General features: G+C 56.1%; 9 protein-coding genes across 9 annotated transcripts; 3 read left to right on the top strand and 6 right to left on the bottom strand.

Moving 5' to 3' along the window:
• Positions 1–3,191: 3,191 nt before the first annotated feature.
• On the top strand, positions 3,192–4,927 carry BDP81DRAFT_452198 (kinase-like domain-containing protein; the record flags this gene model as incomplete). Its single annotated transcript, XM_060592721.1, has 4 exons — positions 3,192–3,242; positions 3,312–4,010; positions 4,077–4,738; positions 4,792–4,927. The coding sequence occupies 4 exons, from the start codon at positions 3,192–3,194 to the stop codon at positions 4,925–4,927; spliced, it is 1,548 nt and encodes a 515-aa protein (XP_060442217.1).
• A 702-nt stretch (positions 4,928–5,629) lies between these two features.
• On the bottom strand, positions 5,630–8,059 carry BDP81DRAFT_326476 (pseudouridine synthase; the record flags this gene model as incomplete). The annotated part of the gene is made up of 2 exons (XM_060585068.1): positions 5,630–7,898; positions 7,950–8,059. 2 exons carry the CDS (start codon positions 8,057–8,059, stop codon positions 5,630–5,632), a joined length of 2,379 nt encoding a protein of 792 aa, XP_060442216.1.
• A 304-nt stretch (positions 8,060–8,363) lies between these two features.
• Positions 8,364–9,858, bottom strand: BDP81DRAFT_68677 (amidohydrolase). The gene is made up of 2 exons (XM_060596154.1): positions 9,713–9,858; positions 8,364–9,648 (listed from the first exon to the last, which is right to left on the bottom strand). The coding sequence occupies exon 2, from the start codon at positions 9,550–9,552 to the stop codon at positions 8,416–8,418; it is 1,137 nt and encodes a 378-aa protein (XP_060442215.1). The 5' UTR covers positions 9,553–9,648; positions 9,713–9,858; the 3' UTR covers positions 8,364–8,415.
• Positions 9,859–10,632: 774 nt separating this feature from the next.
• BDP81DRAFT_326419 (2OG-Fe(II) oxygenase) lies at positions 10,633–11,774 on the top strand (the record flags this gene model as incomplete). Its single annotated transcript, XM_060585063.1, has 3 exons — positions 10,633–10,674; positions 10,740–11,584; positions 11,642–11,774. 3 exons carry the CDS (start codon positions 10,633–10,635, stop codon positions 11,772–11,774), a joined length of 1,020 nt encoding a protein of 339 aa, XP_060442214.1.
• A 1,402-nt stretch (positions 11,775–13,176) lies between these two features.
• On the bottom strand, positions 13,177–13,866 carry BDP81DRAFT_291257 (heterokaryon incompatibility protein-domain-containing protein; the record flags this gene model as incomplete). Its single annotated transcript, XM_060583067.1, has 1 exon — positions 13,177–13,866. A coding segment is annotated over one exon (690 nt), but the record flags the coding sequence as incomplete, so codon positions are not given.
• Positions 13,867–14,653: 787 nt separating this feature from the next.
• On the top strand, positions 14,654–16,105 carry BDP81DRAFT_463316 (uncharacterized protein; the record flags this gene model as incomplete). The annotated part of the gene is made up of 4 exons (XM_060594006.1): positions 14,654–14,695; positions 14,750–14,907; positions 14,985–15,829; positions 15,954–16,105. The coding sequence occupies 4 exons, from the start codon at positions 14,654–14,656 to the stop codon at positions 16,103–16,105; spliced, it is 1,197 nt and encodes a 398-aa protein (XP_060442212.1).
• Positions 16,106–16,290: 185 nt separating this feature from the next.
• On the bottom strand, positions 16,291–17,183 carry BDP81DRAFT_463315 (tyrosine phosphatase-like protein; the record flags this gene model as incomplete). Its single annotated transcript, XM_060594005.1, has 3 exons — positions 16,291–16,385; positions 16,461–16,811; positions 16,952–17,183. 3 exons carry the CDS (start codon positions 17,181–17,183, stop codon positions 16,291–16,293), a joined length of 678 nt encoding a protein of 225 aa, XP_060442211.1.
• Positions 17,184–17,509: 326 nt separating this feature from the next.
• BDP81DRAFT_434120 (concanavalin A-like lectin/glucanase domain-containing protein) lies at positions 17,510–19,029 on the bottom strand. Its single transcript, XM_060590934.1, has one exon. The coding sequence runs from the start codon at positions 18,944–18,946 to the stop codon at positions 17,759–17,761; it is 1,188 nt and encodes a 395-aa protein (XP_060442210.1). The 5' UTR covers positions 18,947–19,029; the 3' UTR covers positions 17,510–17,758.
• Positions 19,030–19,305: 276 nt separating this feature from the next.
• BDP81DRAFT_434119 (uncharacterized protein) lies at positions 19,306–19,907 on the bottom strand. Its single transcript, XM_060590933.1, has one exon. The coding sequence runs from the start codon at positions 19,896–19,898 to the stop codon at positions 19,362–19,364; it is 537 nt and encodes a 178-aa protein (XP_060442209.1). The 5' UTR covers positions 19,899–19,907; the 3' UTR covers positions 19,306–19,361.
• Positions 19,908–20,104: the final 197 nt, after the last annotated feature.

Raw genomic sequence — 20,104 nt, 5'->3', positions numbered from 1 at the left:
GGTCCAGGTCCAGCGGTGCGGATAATGCGGTGAGGCCTCGAATCCGTGGCCCATCAAACATCGCAGTCATCACCTTAGCCGCCTGTCGGCTCATCGCCGTCGTCGGACCGGCGATGAAGTAAGAGGGTGAGGAAGGGGTTATGACCGAACAGAACCCTTCCCGTTATTCGGACACCAATGGCCTCGCGTGCTGCTTGTTTGCAAATGCCTTTCCCCTCATCGGGGAACCATCCCATTCGTGCCGCATCGCCGGTGGAAGAGGCACAGCAATAAGAACGGCATGTCTGCAACCACCTTTTCGATGCCTGGGTCTGCAGTCAGCTGACTAGAATTGCTCAAACGGATTGCGATGCCGACGCTGTTGGGGTCGTAATGCCAAAAGATTTGGAAGCCGCGGCAGATGTGCCGTGTCAACGTGTGCCGAATACAGGAGCCACATCCAACAGCATGTGCCGAAAAGAGCTCCGTGTGCTTCCCCGTTTCTTCTTCTTCTTGTCTCCTTCAGATGCTGCCGTCGGAAAAGCCCCCCATTTCAGCCAAAACGGCGCTGTCAAATGGCTTATGCGAGTTTCATCGACACACCTCTTGAGTCTTGGGGCCATGGTAGGAATTGGACGGATGGAGATTGGTTGCCGACAGCCCGCATTAATCTGTTCTGTGATGCTGCAGTCATGTAGGGGACACCGTGGGGATGGTGTGAGGATGTGAATGTGACGGGAGCAGTGTCGTTGGCTCGTTATTCCCGCCAGTTATTGGCCCAAGGCCCCAAAGCCAGCCAGACCAAACTCGTCGTCAACCGAGGGGTTTCGGGTTTCGAATACCTGGAGAGAGAGCAGCGGCCAATCCCCGAAGAGAGTGAATAGAGCAATGAATATGGCCTGCCAGATTCCCAAGTCATCAAACATTTGTGTCCCACCCGTCAGCCAGTCCATTGCCCTGGAAGGACAGAAGAGTCAGGTTGCATCGGGGACGTCTCCCGGATTGTGCATCTCGAGCTCATGCAGAAGACGGTCGGAAATCAGTGCAGGGCCCAGCTTGGTGCGTGCGACGGTGCGACGTGCGACGTGCGGCATGCCCACGAAGACTCAAGAGATGCTTGGTGCTTGGCCGGGGAGGGGGGGCCAAGAGGGGGGAGCAACCCGCAAGAAGCGATTGATCTTTGCAGGGCAGGGCATCGAATGGCAGCCCAAGACATGGACGACACACCACCAACGACAGCGCAACCCCTGTCTCATCTCTCATGCCCCCCCATGGCTCTGGACGCCCTCTCAAACTTCGTCGCCGTACAGCTGCGTGTAACTGGCCCAGCGTCTGCCCATTGTCCATTGTGCAGCGCTAGGAGATGGGCGTTCCGAGTGGGCAGAGCTGCTCTCTGTGGTCACGGTTGGAAGCCCACTCGTCACACCGTGCTTTGTGCTGGAGAGAATGACTGTTTGGAGGTGGTGTACCGTGTCGGTATTGTTTGTGTTGGGCGGTGACGAGGTGTATACATTTCTTGATTTGTGGTCAAACACGCGTCCTGATGACGGATGCCCTGTAACGGTCGGTTCGGAACAACGGCATCGGCTTTGTCTTTTCGCGTGTCCGTCGAACAGTCCTTATTCGGTTGGAGTCGAGGATTATGCGGATAAACATGAGGCGCGCAGAGCAGAGGCGAGTTGATGGTGACTGACTCTTGTGCAGTGGACAGCCTCGATGATGGATCCGTACTGCGGTAGGCGTACGGAGTGTAAACGGATACCATTGTCGTCTCCAATGCGATTCAGAGTCTAGAAGTCCAAAGTCCAGACCCCAGGGCCGATTCTCATGGTGGAAAATACCGAATTGGGGAAGGCCAGAACCTCAGACGACGCAAGGGACTCCCGTAATGTGGCGCGATTTTCTGCCTCAAGACGCTGGAAGGGTTTAAAAGAAGCGGCCGAGCGCACTTCAGTTTCTTCGGCGCAGCTTCGAATGATCTGTTGATTGACTTTTTCGTCGTTGTTCGTGCATTTCTGTCGTTCGTGTAGGTGCGAGTTGAAGACGGATGGAAATGTGTAAGGCAGGGTACCTTACCTTAGGTAAGGTAGGTGGTAAGGCAAGATTCGCTAGGTACCAAGAGGTGAGGTGGTTTACAGTATCGAAAAGGTACACGATTGAGAAGGCTCAAATCCGGCTGCTTTGTGTAGCTGCCCCGCATTGTACACCACATCAAGAGTGCGCCATCAAGAAAAGATACATTTGCTCCATTCCGTGTGCGTTGTACCTCCTCCCATCTCAATACCTTCCTTGCCTTACCTCCTCCACCTCAGGTCAGTAAGGACCAAGGTAGGTAGCCAGCATCCACACGGAAAATGGCCTCGCCCAGGCACCCAGTGCATTCATCAGGCCCTGAGTGACTGAAAAAAGGCCCCCAGTTTACCCAGCTGCCCCCTCCCCGTTTTCCATTGGAACTTGGCCTTGGAATTAGCGCCCAAGCTCGTCCCCGTCCCGCCGCTCCCCGCCTTTTTTGCCCACTTGAATCCCACTCCATTCACTCACTTCCTGCCGTCTTTCTCAAAAGGAAACCAAGGTCCTTGGGCTCACCCGTCGCCACTGCGTCGTTTGCTCTTGCATTGCTGCTCCCCTCTCTCCGGTCTGCTCAACATCAAAGCCGGTCCCTTCAACCCGAGGAAAAACAGCAGGAAACCCCCTTCTTCCGTCCCCCGGTTCTGATACAGACCAGGAACTACCACCTCGATCCATATCGCCTGCTCGACCTGCCTTACCTTGGGTACCGGCACGTCACCTGCGCACCCCAAAACTACTCTCTCCCACCTCAATATCGATCTCCTGAGTCCTGCGGGGAAAGCTATCCGCCAACGACGCTTTACTTTCCAGTCTCTCGCTTCCAAGCCTTCTGATCTTCAACGACACGCCCCGATAGCATTATTATCTACTCAGCCTCGAACCAGAGGATCAAACGCTCGACGGCGTCGCTCTCCAACTCCATCTATACTACGTCAGCTCCTCCTACGAAGCTATTCGACCACGCTAGTTTCTATTTTTTTGCTCGTGCTCAGTGCCGCAGTCGTCACACCTCGACCTACACTCGTCAAGTAGTTTGGCTTGGCTTCGGCCCTTTTTGGCAACTTTGTGGCATCCTACGTTTGGGGTACAACTCTCTCCAGCTCCAACTGCATCATTCTGGTCTGCCCAACACCCTCGCTGCCATGGCCGATCAGAATCCCTCACAACCTCAAACCATGGAGCCTCCTCACCAGGTAAGCATGCTCGCATGATGTGTCCCCGAGCTGGCCTCTATCGTGAACCGTACTGATTGTTCCACGTAGGCACCGCCCAGCGTCCCCTCTCCCGCCCTATCCACGCCTGGTTCCGTTCCCATGATGAACTCGCCAGTTCCTCTCCTTCGCCCTGCCATCCCCGGCGGCCGAGGCGGAGGTGCTCGAACACCGAGACTCGGTCTCGCCATTCCTCCATCACCAAATGCGAAACCCGTAAACTCACGACCACCTCTCCCGACCCTTCACCTGGCTACGCCCATGGGCAGTCAGTCAACACCGTATGAGCAACCACCGCGCGTGGGAGGCGTAGGACAATCTGCCAGTGGCGGTAGCGAGAGCAGTGCGGCACACTCGAGATCTGGAAGCTTCGGCCCCCTGGATGGTCGAGCTAGCAACCCCACATCAGCTGGCTCTCAGTACTCGGCGTTGTCCTTTGCCTCACAATATGGCTTTGCACGGCCCCAAGGCACCCCCGACCCGTCGTCCGCCGTGGGCTCGATCTACTCTGAGCGGAGCGAAGGCGGTGTTGGGATGGAACGAGATGGCAGTTTGCAGGGTCTCGAAGCTTTTGACAAGCTGTCATTAGAGCGGGGCAGGACGCTGGATGTGGAGGAGCTCGACTCCGAGTCGTGGAGGGTCGCGAGTATGGAAAACCGGATTGAGGAGCTCGGTAGTCTCGGCGAAGGTGCCGGCGGAGCCGTTACAAAAGCCAAATTGAAGGGTGGAAAGACCACATTTGCCCTCAAGGTGCGAATGCTTCATTTCCCATACCGAAAAAGATTTTTTTTTTTTTTTGGAGACTAACATGCCCAGGTCATTACCACAAATCCCGATCCCGACGTCAAGAAGCAGATTGTGCGTGAGTTGGGCTTCAACAAAGAGTGCGCGTCGGAGCATATCTGCCGTTACTATGGCGCCTTTGAGGACTCGACTACGGGAACGATCTCAATCGCCATGGAATTTTGCGAGGGTGGTTCCTTGGACAGTATTTACAAGGAGGTGAAGAAGCTCGGCGGCCGGACGGGTGAGAAAGTCCTCGGCAAGATTTCCGAGGGCGTCTTGCGGGGACTGACGTACTTGCACGGCATGCGCATCATCCACCGAGATATCAAGCCATCCAATATTTTGCTTTGCAGGAATGGCGACGTTAAGCTATGCGACTTTGGCGTCTCAGGAGACTTTGGTACCAAGGGAGAGGCCAATACCTTCATCGGAACCAGCTACTACATGGCCCCGGAGCGTATCACCGGTCAATCCTACACCATCACCTCTGACGTGTGGTCGACTGGCGTGACACTGCTGGAAGTGGCGCAACATCGATTCCCCTTCCCGGCCGACGGCACAGAGATGCAGCCACGAGCTGGCTTGATCGACCTACTCACCTATATTGTGCGGCAGCCGATACCAAAGCTCAAGAACGAGCCGGATGCCAACATTTTCTGGAGTGATAACTTCAAGTATTTCATCGAGTGCTGGTAAGTGATAAAGAGTCTGGGCGAATGTGAGATCATGTGCTGACCAGCCAAAGCCTGGAGAAGGAACCTACCAGGAGAGCGAGCCCATGGCGGATGCTCGAGCATCCGTGGATGGTGGAAATGCGCGCGAAGCGTGTCAACATGGCCAAATACCTTGCTCAGGTTTGGGGCTGGGATACCAAGCAATGATTGGCTGATGGTCACAATGCCGTGGCGATGCGCTCAACAGTAACATTGTGCCATTCGGCGAAAACACGGCGACCCATGAATGGCAAAGCAGCCAAAGGACATTGTTGCCCCTTGACGGGAGGATCATGACAGCTACCGAGGAAAGCGTCAAAACACACCACAAGCGAAACATGAACAAAGAACCAAGTTCAAAGGGAGACACCTCTGTAGCGATGAAGCAAGCGGAAGAAGGAGGCCATTTTTCATGATTTAATAAGCGACGGGCATACGGGCACAGGATTGCCAATGTTACGCCTTCAGGGGGTCAGATTTACTTTCTGGATATATGTAGCCGAGGCAGACATGTACCTGGACAAGCGGCGGCGGTCGGGTATTCAGCGAAGACTGTAGGCATTATTGTGTATCCAAGCGATTGCCTGTTCGGTTTGGAGCAATACAAACAAAAAGATTCTGCCGATGCTGATTGGGGGTTACACTTATTTTTCTTCATGGCCGAGGGATCAGACTGAGGTGTGCTGGGGAGAGAGAAGGGTTGGCTTCCAGGTGGCATTGTATATATATGCTCGATTCAACGAATTTCTTCTCTCCGACGGGGGTATCTAGTCTACAACCATTTACATGCCAAGTAGATCACCTTTTGAGCCGGTGATGCCTTTGTTTTTGTGTCTTGTTCTTGTGGATGCGTTCCTTTTGTGAGGTATTTCATGATTCCGGAGCCGTAATCTCGGAAGTCTCTGGGACCCCGGCAGTCTCAGTGACGACAGGAGCAGGGGCCGCAGCATCAGTGGTAGTAGCATCACCAGCCTCAGGGACAGGGGCAGCCAAAGGAACCGCAGCGACCTCGGACTCGTCGACGCCCATCAGTTCCCGCAGCGCGACGGTCGCGTAGGCGCTCTTTGGTAGCTGGAAGGTGACTACAACAGCCGTCTTTGTCTTTTCGGGGGACGACGGGGTACCGTTCGAGTCGTTGGTAGCCTCTGACTGCTGCTTCGTTTCCTCGGTCTGCTTTGGCGCATCTTGCATCTGCTCATCCGCCTTGGCCTCGCCCTCTGCCACTGTCACTGTCACTGCCACATCCGTCACGGCCTCAGTCTCGGTCTTGACCTTCTTCGCCGCATCCTGCTCTTCGCCGGCCTCTTCTCCCTCCTGACGGCCCCGCTTCTTCCCACTACGCCCAGCACCGGCGGCGGCGGCGGCGCGGATACGGTCCATGTCGGTGGGGTGCATCTGCTCCTCGTCGTCCTCGTACGCGCGGACCTCGAAGCTAGGTTCCGAGAGGAAGCGCACGACGACCTTGCGGTACGCGCCGGGCAGGCTGAATTCGCGGTGGCGGCGGAGCATGTCGTGCGGGTTCAGGTTTCCGTTGTCGCGCATGAAGGTGGTGTAGAAGTCGCCGACGGCGTTGGTGGGGTAGGCGACGGCGTGGCCTGGGGAGGGGAGGACGATGTCGTGGATGGTGTAGGTTCCCGAGGCGGCTTCTTCTGCGGTGAGGGCGCGGGCTGGGGCGGAGGAGGAGTCTGCGTCGTCGAGTTCGTTGTCTTCGTCGGTGGGAGAGTCGAGGACGAGGTCGCCTTCGACTACGGTCTTGCCGTGGAGGCGCCAGCGGTGGCTTGCGGCGTGGTTCCAGACGTAGGATTGGTAGGCGTGGAGGTACATGTTGCGCAGGCCGCGGGTGATGCTCGTGAGGGCGCCGATGAAGTCTCGTCGGGACGGGGCGGTGGACCGGCCGAGGTGGCGGATGAGGGACGCCTCGGCGGAGAAGCGGCGGGGCAGGTGGGAGAGGGCTTCCTCTGCGGAGCCGCCGTCGCGGAAGACCTTGCAGGCGCGGTGGCGGTTCAGCTCGTCGCGGGCGTGGCCTTGGTCCGGGACTTCGCCTGCGAGGGCGCGTTGGGCAATGGCCTCGTCGTAGTAGAGGATCGCGTTGACGGCGGCTTCAAAGTCGCCTTGAAGCAGGAGGCGGCCTACCTCGTGGGTGCCGACGGCGTGGGTTCCGAAGCGCTGGTGGCCGAAGTAGTTTATCCAGCCCGGGTTGTGCATGCTCGCCATGGCGACCTCGACGGAGGCGCGGATCTGAGAGGAGCGGTCGGCCGGTGGGAGGTCGGGGTTACCGGCGACGAGGCAGTCTTTGAGGGCGATGACGAACTCGTTGCCCCTGTGGGCGCCGAGGTGGATGGGGGACTGGGCGTAGCGGTAGTCGCCGACGGTGACGCCGAACAGGCGGGCGCGGAGGAGGGCGTCGGCGCGCTGGCCACGGACGGAGCAGCGTTGCGTGGTGGCGGCGCGGCGGTCTTTTGTGCCTGCCGTGCCGATGGCCTGGGGTTTGATGCGGAGGGCTTTGGAAATTTGGTGCAGGGCGTCCATGGTGTCGCGGTTCTCCTTGTAGAGGGTAAAGTGGAGGTACTCGCCCTCGCCGGGGGCGACGGCCTTGGGCTGCTTCTTCTTTTGCTTGTTGTTCTCACGGTTGTTGTCGCGGCCGCCGCGCATGCCCTTGCCCTTGCCGCGAGGGGGAGGGACTCGAGCGACGATGGCGCCCGTGGGATCGGTGGTGGTGTCGATGGTGGAATTGAAGATGCGGCGGACGTTTTGGTGGAGCTGGGAGCGCTTGTCCTTGTCGTCCATGACGGGGGATGTGACGGGCTCAGTCTTGGCCGTCCTGTCGGCGGATATCGTCTGATAGATGGTCACGAGGTGGTTGGCGAAGTCGTCGTTTGTGAGGGAGGCGATGAGGGCGATGTCCTCGGCGGGGACTTCGGGGATGACAGGGGCGGGCTTCTCGACGGCCTCTCCGTCTTGCGATGGCTCTTCTGGTTTCGGCTCCTCTTCCTTCTTCTCCTCCACTACGGGGGCAGCAGGAGGAGTAGGTGCTGGTGGAGGCGGCGTGTTCTCCTTTGGCGGCGCGGGAAGGCGGGTTTCTGTGAGGTGGAGGACGGATCCATCTTTATTGATTTCGTAGACTTGGAAGTCGGTATATCTGGGCAGTTGTGTTAATAAAGAAGACTTATGATGCGGCCAGAAAACTTACCTCTTGCGCATATCTCCAGTCCAAGCGACCATGCTCGGCGCGATGCGCTCAGTGATGCCTAGGGACGCATCGAGGCGCGTGCCGTTGGAACGGCGGACTTCAACCGCCATGATGGTCCTTTTTGGTAGCTAATTGGTATTGGATTGTGTTCTCGAGCAAAAAGACGCAAAACTCGGATGAATTGATGAGCCTGAGTGTGTAAGGATGAGATGCGGGATGAAGCTACATCGCGGGGCCAATTGCCATATTTTCAATAAATGCCGGCAGAAAGTGGTATGTGAGGTGGAATATGGAAGGCGGTGTAGGTAACTTCAACCAGATCTGGCCAATTCAGGAAAGCGGTCAGCCTCACTCACCCACTTCGGCCAATTCTCATATGAGATTCGCTTGCTTTCAATTCATTTCCATGTGTCACTGACTTTCATGACTTTCAAGTTTCTTTTCTTTTCATTTCAAAGCTACTTGTTCAATCCACCTTCAATCTCAAAATCTCAATCGCATTACCGCCCATAATGGCCTTGGCCTGGTCACTACCCTCGCCCACCGCCACAGCAACGGCATCGGCGTTCATGCTCACACTCTCCCACTCGCCCTGCTCATCAGAGGTCAACGGCGGGAAGAAGGGGTGATCAGTACCGAACATGAGCCTATCCGCCCCACTGGCATCAATGGCCGCCTTCAGCCCGACCTCTGAGTAAATGACGGCGTCGAGGTAGATCTGTTCCTTGAGCACAGTCCAAATCGTCCTCCGCCCCTTACCAACCTTGCCCTCGCGCACGAGCTGCCCGTCGTGCATGACGCAGCTCTCAATTCGTCCCGCCAGGAAGGGCAGCGTGCCGCCGCTGTGCGCCAAGAGCATGCGCAGCTCGGGCACGTCTTCGAAGACGCCGGCCAGGTACATGCGCGCCACGGCGATGGTGGTCTCCATCGGGAAACCCAGGGCCAGGGGCAGCACGTGGCCGTACTCGTTGCTTGCTCTGGGGCCCCAGACGTCGTTGGGCAGCCCGTAGTGCGGGTGCAAGAAGATGGTCAGGCGAGCGGCGGCGATGGCCTTGAATATGGGCAGCAGCTCCGGGTCGTCGAGGCCCTTGCCCAGCCCCGAGGTGCCGAGGATGATGCCGCGGCAGTACTTGAGGGACTTGACGTGGTTGATGGCCTCCAGGATGGTCTCGAGAGGTGCCGTCAGGGGCAGAGCGGCGAAGAAGAAGAGTCGGCCCGGGTGCGCGGCGCACATACCGTCGAATTCCTCGTTGACGCCCTTGGCCATGGCGCCGGACTCGGAGGCGTCGATGAAGTCGAGCCACGGGTTTGCCAAGGAGATGACGGAGATGTTGATCTTGTGCGTGTCCATGAAGTGGACCTTTTGGTCGAGCGAGGCGTAGTGGGAGGTCAGCGGCCGACCGGGAGGCTTCGCTGAAGGATCCTTGGTGGCCTCATCCAGGGCTTGTTCCTCCGAGGCCAGGAGGATGAGACGCGGGTCTGGTGTTTGCGGGAAGCTGCGCACGACGGGAATGGTGGTTCTAGATTCGAGGATCTTGACGTAGGACGGGGGGTACATGTGAGTGTGGATGTCCACCACCGTCATAGGTGTTGATGAGGCCATTGTGAAATCGGCTGAGCAGATGGCGTCCCTTTACTACCTTCGTCTTCACTTGGAGTTGGTGGTGAGATGACCCAGGGTACAATCTTGGTGATTGGTCTTCTTGATGTTAGCCAGTGGTTCGGCTTTGGAGATTCAAACTCAAGATGCTAGGTTGACTTACAAGATGAAGAGGCTCACTACTAGTTAAGATGGAGAGAGATTCCAGCTTACTTCTTCTGCAATCCAGGAACAGGAAAAGAAAACGATCTTATTGTTGTGGTCAATTCCCAAGTTGGAAACTTTCCCAGGAGCAAGCAAAGCTGGTGTTGCCCCTCGTCTTCCTTTTAAAAAAGTAAGTACCAGTTACCCGACAAACTACGTCTTTCCAGGAAGGTGATGAGGTCGCCATGACCCGCAGCGCCTGGTTCCCCCTCCAATCCATGTCCCCCTCATATGCAAACGCCTCAATGCACCGCATACCTCACAAAACCCCACACGCGGGCGTCTCCAAGGACCTTGTCGATTATTTTTCTACTTTGCCCCGCCGTTATCTCCAATCGTCTTTCCGCGCGCCGGCCTTTAACGCGCCACCGGCTTCTTATCGTCAGACTTTCCCTTCCCCCCCCCCTCTGAGACACTGACGAGGTACTGCTTACACATAAGTATAACGTGTAGGAGCTCTCCGATGAACTTCCCACTCGTGCACCCGCGGACCCAGCCGGTCTTGTTAAAGGGTTCCTTCTGATGTTTCTTCCCGTAACGCCCCGTCCTGGCCGGGGATCAACAAGGGGCAACGCCTGGCCCCGTCCGGAACTGATTAGACGGCGCCGGTGGTTGGCTGTTAACTTACGATGTTAATGCTCGGCCTCTGGTTGGCTGGGCCGCCGTCAAGGTACCTAGACAACCTACCGTAATCGACGGATAGATATAAGTCGCTCGGAACCTGTACCGCACGGATTTTAGTAACTAACCTTATCGTGACTTCTTACTCGAGATTACACCTCTGATACATGTGATGCTCCCAAGTCTCAACTGACACGTCCACCTCTGAATCTCTCATCCATCATCTCTCAACTCAGTGAAAAGCAACAGCAACTCATCATGGCAGCTACAGCAGTAGACAAGGAGGGTCTCTTCATCCCCGTGAGTGACATCAGTGACACAACATCCTAATCGCCTCAAGCATCACCAACTGACACCAAAGTCAGCTCATCGACTTCTCAGCCTTCCTCAACGGCGACGCCGCCAAGCGCAAAGAAACAGCAAAACAAGTCCTCGACGGCTTCCAAAACGCAGGCTTCATCTACCTCCAAAACGTCCCCATCAGCCAAGACCTCCGCGCCGCCACCTTTGCCAAATCAGCAGACTTCTTCGCCCAAGACGAAGCCGTCAAGCAAGGCCTCGGCTGGACCACCCCGCAGGCCAACCGCGGCTATTCCGCCCCGGGCCGCGAAAAGGTCAGCAACCTCACCACCAACGAGGAAATCGAAAAGGTGCGCGCGGGGAACCCAGACCTCAAGGAGAGCTTTGAGATTGGCCGCGACGGCGAGCCGGACCACCCGAACCAGTGGCCCGTCGAGCGGGACGGCGAGCGCGTTGCGGGGTTCAAGACGCAGATGCTCGAGTTCTTTGGGCAGTGTAAGGCACTGCACGTCGAGGTGATGCGCGCAATTGCGGTGGGTATGGGGTTGGAGGACGAGCGGTTCTTTGATGGGTATACTGACGTTGGGGATAATACGCTGCGTCTGCTGCATTACCCTTCCGTCGACCCCAACGTCTTCAAGGTGAACCCGGGCCAGGTGCGTGCTGGAGAGCACAGTGATTACGGGTCGATTACACTCCTGTTCCAGGATGATCGTGGGGGATTGCAGGTGCGGAGTCCGAATGGTCGGTTCGTGGACGCCACGCCGATTCCTGGGACGGTTGTTGTGAATGCTGGGGATTTGCTTGCGCGGTGGAGTAATGATACCATCAAGAGCACGATTCACCGTGTCGTGGAGCCGCCGCGGAAGCCGGAGGACGGGACGGAGTATCCTCCCCGATACAGCATTGCGTGAGTGACCGTGTTGCCTGTTCTTGAAGCTTTTGACGTTCTAACGATAATGATTAGGTACTTTTGCAACCCCAACTTCAAGAGTCAAATCGAGGCTATCCCGGGGACGTATGCAACGGAGGAGGAGAAGAAATACGATGGTATCAACAGCGGGCAGTATCTCGTGCAGAGGCTGACGGCCACGTACTAGTGTAGTCGAAAACGGCAAATCGAATTTAGTAGTCAATGTTTAGAAGCGAGTTGAATCGGATTGCTCGATATTTCAAGCATCCCGTCTCTTTAAGTCTTCCTGCCATTTGATGTCGATACATCTGCTCTCAGAAAAGGGGAGTCTTAGGCCCTTCGGAAAACACTTTGAACTGCATTTTACCTGGGGATTCAAAGTCATCTTCAAAGCAGACAGGCTGCATTGACTGGTCCTCGTCACTTAATGGAGTGATTTCAATCAAGCTTGGGCGAAAGTACCGCAACATACAGGCCAAATGTAAACGAATGCCTTGTGACAAGAGTGAGAAAAATGGAATAAGCTCGCGGTTCCAGCACTGTTGAACTGCTTGTGTACTGCAGCGAAACTATTCCAAACAGCCCTCGACGCTATCCCCTGGCGTATCAAGAGATGAAGCCCGCGTTTGGGGTGAGCATGTCTCCGACACCGGGCTGTCCACATCTTCTGCCGCAGAACCCTCTCACGACTTCCTTAAGAACTTTTGGCCACGCCTCGCCATTGCGATAATCGCCATCGAGTATAACACCGAAGCCAGCGGGTTGATTCTGGACTCCTTTCGAGAACCAGGCAAGAATGTGTACATTGCAAAGGGAACCAAAGCTGCAAAGAGCAGGTCTACCGTTTTGCATTCAAAGTCAGTCTCGTCCGGGCATTGCGTCATCCGCAAGGGAAAAAGTATTGAATAAACTTTGTAGCGAAGGAGGCCGTTCAGCAGCATTAGGCCGTAACAAATGACGATTTCTTTCCAGCTGGCCGTGCATCTTTCTCTGTTCAGATCCCAGGCAACATAAGGAACTAAACCGACGAAGACATCGATCATCAGAAGTAAGGCTCGGGGGTGCAAGCCATAAGTCCATTGCGGGCGCAGATTCGTGATGGTCCTGGCGATGGACGTGGCATATTGGGCCACGGACTTAGTGTAGAAGATTTTGATAAGGAACCACTCCTGACCGAAGAACTTTTCTCGTTGAATCCTAACCTGAGGGACGCCAGCTTTCAGTGAGAAATTGTTTCTGAGTTTTGACAAGTCGCAATGTTCCGCAAGGAGCTTCCGCCAGGGAAACTGTTCGTGCTGGCTGTCTGATACGAGTTGTTCCAGTTCCTCTCCTTTTGGCATGGGTATGGTGTAGCAGACAAACGGCGGAGGATGTAACTCGAGAGAGAAGAAGGTACAAAGCGGACTACGCAGACCGCGGGTTGTCATCTCCGTGCTGGAGGCGCTTCTTTCATAGAAATCCACAGCCCGGTTTGATCTCCACCAGACAAATTCATCAGGGCACTGGGCCAACGCCCTTTCTTCCCTGTTGATGCTGAATAACAAGTAATCTTCCTCGTAAGGGAAATTGGTCGGCTTCGGCTTGCCCTCGCCCTGACATGCCCATGCGAGTATCGAATCGTCGGAAGACTGCTTCATAATCTCGATCTGAAGCCTCTCAAAAGCCCGTTCCCCCTCGCCATAGAGCAGCGGCATGCTCACATCGAATATACCAAGAAGAGAGTATGCTCTGTCCTCCACCCTCATCGTCTGCCGCCGAGCGGCCCACGACATCTTCACAGCGATCTCGGTGTCGCGAAAAGCTGAGTAGGGATTGAATCTCAGGAAGTAGGCCGGTATACTGGTGATGGACTCGATTTTCGGCGCCAGAGAAGAACGTCTGCCAAGTTCCCTCCAGGCAGCATCAAAGAACTCGACTGTTCTGGGGGCGAGAAGCTCCTGCAACGTCCAGCCTCTAGTGAACCATCGACTGTTGCCAAATTGGCTGTCGAAGCTGCTCGGGTCATCGCCTGGATGAACATCTTCTAGGTAAACATAGCAGATAGAGGCATCTTTGTACCACTGATACATGGAGTTGATAGCCTCGGAGAGCTCAGCACTGCTCGTCTTGTCGATGCAGCAAGTGTCAACCCACACCCATTGATAGCCATTTTGGGCCGCCAGGCAGCAGAGACCGTCGATTTTGGCATAGCCTCGCTTCTTGGTGTGGTCAGGGTCGTCAAGATCTTGGAAGGTGACCTCGTCCTCGTTCCAGGTATGTGATAATATTACATAAGGGGGCCCGCTTGACGAAGAATTCTTGTAACTTTCTCGTTTTAACGTTCAGAAGTCGCATGTCGTCAAAGATGTGCGTGTTGATAGTGATTCACAAGTTGGTAGAGGATAATTTTTCGACAGAGAGTGACTACGACATAAGCCGGATTGCTGGCGACCCGAAGTTGGACAAACCCCACGTGAGATCATGCAGCTCGCTCAGCCTCAGCAACTGCGGCGGGCACGCCTGGTTGCCTGCGGGTTGATGAACCAATGAGCAGACCCGGCGTGACAGGCTTTGGATTCAAGGCGGAAAAGGACAGCAAAAAGCCAGTCATGTTTGATTCCTGGCTCATAACCTTGCGATGTTGATGTTGACCTCGATATAGGAACCACAACCAGTAGATGAGATGAGTGTTATGTATGGGTATCCGACATGGGAAAATAATTCCTACTCTACTTTTGGGGTAAGCGCTGACTTTTAAATACTACTTCAAATCACTTGATCGAGATACTTGTTAGAAACCCCTCGTCGTGGCACTGTGGTGGTCATGTGGAAAGCTCAATTGTTCCGGTGTAAGCCAGTGGAGGTTGCTTTTCCCAAGGGAGGATATGGAGAGAGAGAGGGACGGAGGGATGTTGTCACTGGAGATGTGGTGGGGTGGCAAGGCGGGACACTGGCGGTACCATGTGCATGTGCACTGTCTCAACACTGTGCACAGACGTCAAGCTCCAAGCTCCAGATCATTAACGACATCGCATAGTTGTTCGCAACCTTCACTCTCACTCATGTAACTTACAACAAAAACACGAAATGAAGAAGACATTACTCATAGTTTTCATCCACGGATTCAAAGTACGTAACTCCATGCCCATTCTATGACTTCCGATCCCTAACATATCCGCACAGGGAGGTGACGACACCTTTGGCGACAAGGAAGGCTTCACAGCACGACTCCAAGCAGACCTCGCCGCCCTCCTCCCAAAGATCAATGTTAACGTCCTCGTATATCCCAAATATGAGACGCGCGGCGACCTAGGCGAATGCGTAAGCCGCTTCCGCGACTGGTAACTCTCCATCCTCCCTCCCTCCCTCCCCTCATCTCATCACAGACAATACTCCCCGCTGACACACCCCACCATAGGCTCCTAGAAAAAGTAATCGACCTAGAAGTCGCAAACAACACCCCCTCACCAACAGTAGACCCCTCCGTCCGCGTCGTCCTAGCAGGCCACTCCATGGGCGGCATCGTCGCCGCCGAGACCGTAATAGGCCTCACCTCGGAAAAACCAATCTACTCGGAAGACGGCGTCGAGAAGCCCGAGCTCGACTCCTCCTCCGCCACCTTCAACAGCCTCATGTTCCCCTACATCCAGGGCGTCATCGCCTTCGACACACCGTACCTAGGCATCTCCCCCGGCGTCGTCGCCCACGGCGCGGAGGGCCACTACAACACCGCCAACGCCGCCATGACGCAGCTCAGCGGCCTCGGCACCGCGCTCTGGGGTGCCAAGCAAGCTACTTCGCCGTCGCCATCTAGGAATAAGGCCCCCGTCGCCGCTCTTCCCGCTCCGCCAACGGCAAACTCCTCACAGCAAGGTGGATGGGGATGGGGCAAAATCGCAATGGTAGCAGGCTCCGCCGCCGCCGTGGCAGCGAGCGCCGGCGCGGCGTACTACAACCGGGAACACATCACCCAGGGCCTGAGCTGGGCGACATCGCACCTCGAGTTCGTGGGGTGTCTCGCAAAGGGCGCGGAGCTGCAGAAGAGGATGCAGTACATGGTCAAGCTCAACGGCGAGCTCGACGTTGGCTTCGCGAATTTGTATACTCGTCTCGGCAAGGCCGCGGGGTCGAAGGAGGTCAGCGTCGTCGGCACGGTGCTTGGTAGGGACCGGACGTTTTGTAACCTGCCGAAGCGGGATAATGGGGGGATGTGGAGGCAGGCTGTGAATGATGTTGCTACGGAGGAGACGCAGGCGCATATGAGTGAGTGGAACCCCCCCCCCCCCTTTTTTTTTTTTTGCAGAAACCCAAGTTACGTTGTGGAAACCCGAGTCTTCAAGGTCATGGACGTAAGTTATCGTCGTTTTTGCTGACTGGACTTGCCTAGACATGTTCGAACCCAAGATGAACCCGGGGTACGATAAACTCAAGGAGGACGCCGCAAATCTCATCGCCCAGTGGACGCGAAACGAGTGGTACGAGTCCAGCGAGGAAGACAAGCTCGCCATCAAGGAGGCGGGCGAGAGTGCTACCGCTTGAAAGACTGTGCTATTTCATGTTCTCTCTATTATTACGGCTTCTGGAGTAAGGACGAAATTTTTTAGACGCCCATCCTCTTCTTCTCTTTTTTGTCTATAACCATACCCTCGACCATTATATAGTCCTTATACCACACCTAAATTTTGGATTTCACCCCCCTCTTTCTCTTCCCGAGTTGAAGGAAGTTACTGCGTCTTGGAGCGGCCCGCCTCCTCGGCCTTCAAGTTGCGCATAACCTTGCTTCTCTGCTTCATCATGTACGTGTAAAGAATATACGATCCTATTCCGTCGTCAGCACTCCCTCCTCATAGTCACACCCATAAACAAAGGCAGGGGAACAGAAAAGACAACATACCAGGAACATAAACAGCAAGAATAGCATACGAAACCCACGGCACCAACTCCCCAAACTGCCTAGCCGGCGCAGCAGCGTAGTAAATCAAGACGCACTCGCTCGTGATGCCGATGGGGTACAGCACGAAGAACGTGTTATACCGCAGCCACGTCAAAAACTTGGGCTGGAACCCGCTGAGGGTAAGGGCGAAGTACGAGTAGCGAATCACCTCGGTGACGCTCCAGGCGAGGAGCATGGACGAGTACCACGGGCTGCGGGCGAGGTATGGAAAGGGGTAGACGACGCCCCAGACGAGGACGAAGCGGGAGAGGACTTGCATTACGGTCGTGAAGACGGGGGCGCGGACGACGCCTGTGCGGGAAGGGGCATGTTAGCTTTTTATTCCATGGGTTTATTCCTTTCCTCTGCTCTCCTCTCGGGTTCAGGTAGAACGGGGTAGGAGAGCAAACGCAAGGGAGTGTAAGAGTGTAAGGGAAAGGGTCCAAACGAACCGAGCAAGGCGTGCAGAACCTCCATGGCAGCCATGCTCTGCGTCCACCGCGTCCAGTCGCCGACGCCGAGATGAACGAAATGCGGACCGCGGAGGGCAAAGAGCGCGACGGTGCGGCCGAGGACGGTGGCCCAGGCGACGGCGGAGACGAAGTTGTAGGCGATGAGGTAGCCGTTCTTGAGCGGGGAGGACGGTCGCCGCTGCGGCTTCGGGACTCCTGCGCTGTCGGCCATTGTTTGCTTGTGTGCGATTGAAACTGGCTGTTTGAGCTTTCGGGTGTATGTGTGCGATGCGGTGGGAGGTTCAATCGTTTGTGCCGGTGGTGATGGCGAGAGGGTAGGTATTTTGCAGATGGATGCCTTCTGGGAGAGATTGTTGAGAGGGAGGTTGAGCTGCAGCCAAGGGTCCATCGAATTGTCCCACGTCCAATTGGGACCGAGGCACATCCTGCACCTGCCTGTGTGTGTGGCATGGGTGTACTGGGGTTGTCCCACTGTACAAGGCACGTCGCGGCGCGCGTTGGTGCTGGTTTACAGGGGTCGAGCTCTGGGTGCTTGATCCGACCACTCCAAAGCTGACCACTCCAAAGCTGACCACTCCAAAGCTGACCACTCCAAAGCTGACCACTCCAAAGCTCCCGCTTGACTTTCCCTAACACATGGCACCTATGTCAAGGGATTCACGATGAGCATATCCCGAATAAGCTTCAAAGTATGTGTAATTGTAATACTGGATAAATCCCAGGTTTAAACCCCGTTGCTATGCTAGTAGGAATCAGATGTAAACGCCCCATGTCTGTGATGCAACATCACGCCCACAACTGGTAAAACATGGCCGACATCAACGCCACAGGCACCCAGAAAGCCATGGCGCTCGACTGTCCCAGAAGCTGGCCCGGCGCCGTACCATTATGCAGCATCACAGCCTCGCCAATGGTGGCAGACGAATCGATACTGCACACAATCTGGCACTTGCCCTCGCCGCGGCGGCGGTCCAGGTGACCTCTGGGACCGAGCCCGGCCTGGTGGTAGCTCTTGTCGAGGACGTCGCGCTTCGAAGACGACTCTGTCGAGTTGAAAACCATCTCGATCCACTGAATCTGCATGACGGCCGAGTGCCCGACCTCCATGATGCCAGACCACGACCCGCCGTCGCTCCACGAGTTAAGCATGACGCGGCTGGGGTCGCGGGGCACCTGGAAGGCGATGCTCGACGTCTCGGACCCGTCGACGAGCCAGGTGCTGTCCTTGGCGTCCCAGTCGAGGCGGTGGACGGCCCAGTCACGCCACGAGGTGCCCCGGGGCATGGTGCCGTTCTGCGTCGACTTGTCAATGGTGTTGCCGCTCGAGTCGAACGACGGCTGGTTGGTGTACTGGATGCGGTCGTCCGGGTCCTTGGTCAGCACCTCGATGTCGGCCTCCTGCACGTCGGCGTACTTGTCGGCCTCGCGGTAGGTGAAGAGCGCCGTGCAGGCGCCCGGGTCACCGAGGGTGCGGGCGAGCATGCGAACCGAGACGAAGTGGTAGCCCATGGAGACGGACTCCATCTCGGCCGAGGACTGGAAGTCTTCGAAGCGGACGGTGCGCATGCTCATGAAGGTATCCGAGGTCGCGTCCTTGTCGTTGTTCTTTTCAATGTAAATGTTGTTGGGCGAGTTGACCATGTTGACCGTGGCATCGTTGCCGTCTTTCCCCTTGCGATCCGTGTTGTTCCAGTTCTGGATACCCCATATCGCGTTCCATGCGTCCGAGTTGAAGTAGTCGGATGTTGTGTTTGCGTTGGCGCTCGCATCCCAGTCAGTGAGGGCATCTGGGACCCCGGCGTATTGACCGAGGTTGCGGAAGTCGAAGAACAAGTGGTTGCTGAAGTAGCTCTCTGACGAGTTGGTCAAGTAGCAGTCGCACACTGAATCGGCGACGTAGGGGTGGTCGTCAGCCACAACCAACGGCAACAGCGTGAGAGCGAGGCTCACGAGAGGTGCCCGTCTGAAAGACATGATTTCGCTGCTGCTTGTCCGTGTGTGGCTTGGCCTTGGGGATGCGGCTCTGTCAGGAATGCAATCGATGATCTGGGGGGGGGGGGGGGGGGGGGGGCAGACGCAGAGAGAGGGCGGGATATGGGACGATTTTATTAGAAGAGTGATCGACAAATTGTCCGAGTGCTTGTCTTCCACACCCCGTAGTCAAAGGCGACGTCGTTTTGGAGGTTGTCCCCTGCCACGGTGCACCGGAATGTGAGACGGGATCGTGCGTGCGCGAGTGTTTCTTTCACTTCCGGATGCCCATCCAGCCACTAGATGGCCAGACCCTCGCCTCACCGGAGGGATGGCAGCCCCGGATCGAGGATTCTAAAAGGTGGAGAGAGAGAGAGAGAGAGAGAAGCAAGACTGAGAACGTGGATCAGAACCTAATTCAAATTGTTGAAGAGCAAAGCGATCGATCCTTCACGGAAACGGCGACGGGTTCTCCTGACGATGCTAGCGGCGCCACTGGGCACCGAAAGGTAAGACCGCCAAAGATTTGATAAAAAACGTCCTGGGAAAGTTCGAGTCCATCATCTGCAGGGACTGCGACGGCGGCGCAGGTTTGGGGTAGCACAGAGTATCCGTAGGCAACATAGGTATGATCGGGGGCGGCCTCCCCCGGTGGACCACGACAAGAAAGCTGGAGAGAGCGATCCCTCGTCAGGGCTTGAGCGGGAAGGCTAGGCGACGGTGATGATCTGAAAAGAGAGACTTGACCCAAAACGGGGTCTTGGGTTGGGTAATGACACCCTGAACCTGTCCGGATGCGGCGGCCGTCGCTTTTGGTTTCTGTGTCGTTAGCGTTGTTGGTTGAAGGAGATGGCCGTGGCCGCTCTAGACTTCTAGGCAAAGCGGGTAGACGGCGATGGCACCGTGGCGGCGGCCATGGCCATGCTTCAAGCTTGTGTGTGCTATTTGTGGCCATAAAGAAACCTCAAGGAGGCCTGCTGCTGGTTGTCCTGGGTCTATTGGGACGTTGCGTTGGCGGGCCGAGTGGTGGTCGGATGGTTCGTGGAATACGATGTTTCTTCGCAGCTAACGTAGGGCCGATGTTGTATCGGGGGAGGATGGAAACATGAAATGAAAGGAACTAGCGCTCTGCTTTTACCCCGTGAGGTCAGTGCGAAAAAA

Source organism: Colletotrichum phormii (assembly GCF_030913505.1).
Source record: "Colletotrichum phormii strain CBS 102054 chromosome Unknown BDP81scaffold_17, whole genome shotgun sequence".
Taxonomy (NCBI): Eukaryota; Fungi; Ascomycota; class Sordariomycetes; order Glomerellales; family Glomerellaceae; genus Colletotrichum; species Colletotrichum phormii.
This window is presented reverse-complemented; position numbering and strand designations above follow the sequence as displayed.

Coding starts and splice junctions, on each gene's coding strand:
- BDP81DRAFT_68677 (XM_060596154.1), bottom strand. CDS start 9,552: ATGGCCTCATCAACACCTATGACGGTGGTGGACATCCACACTCACATG.
- BDP81DRAFT_434120 (XM_060590934.1), bottom strand. CDS start 18,946: ATGTCTTTCAGACGGGCACCTCTCGTGAGCCTCGCTCTCACGCTGTTG.
- BDP81DRAFT_434119 (XM_060590933.1), bottom strand. CDS start 19,898: ATGGCCACAAATAGCACACACAAGCTTGAAGCATGGCCATGGCCGCCG.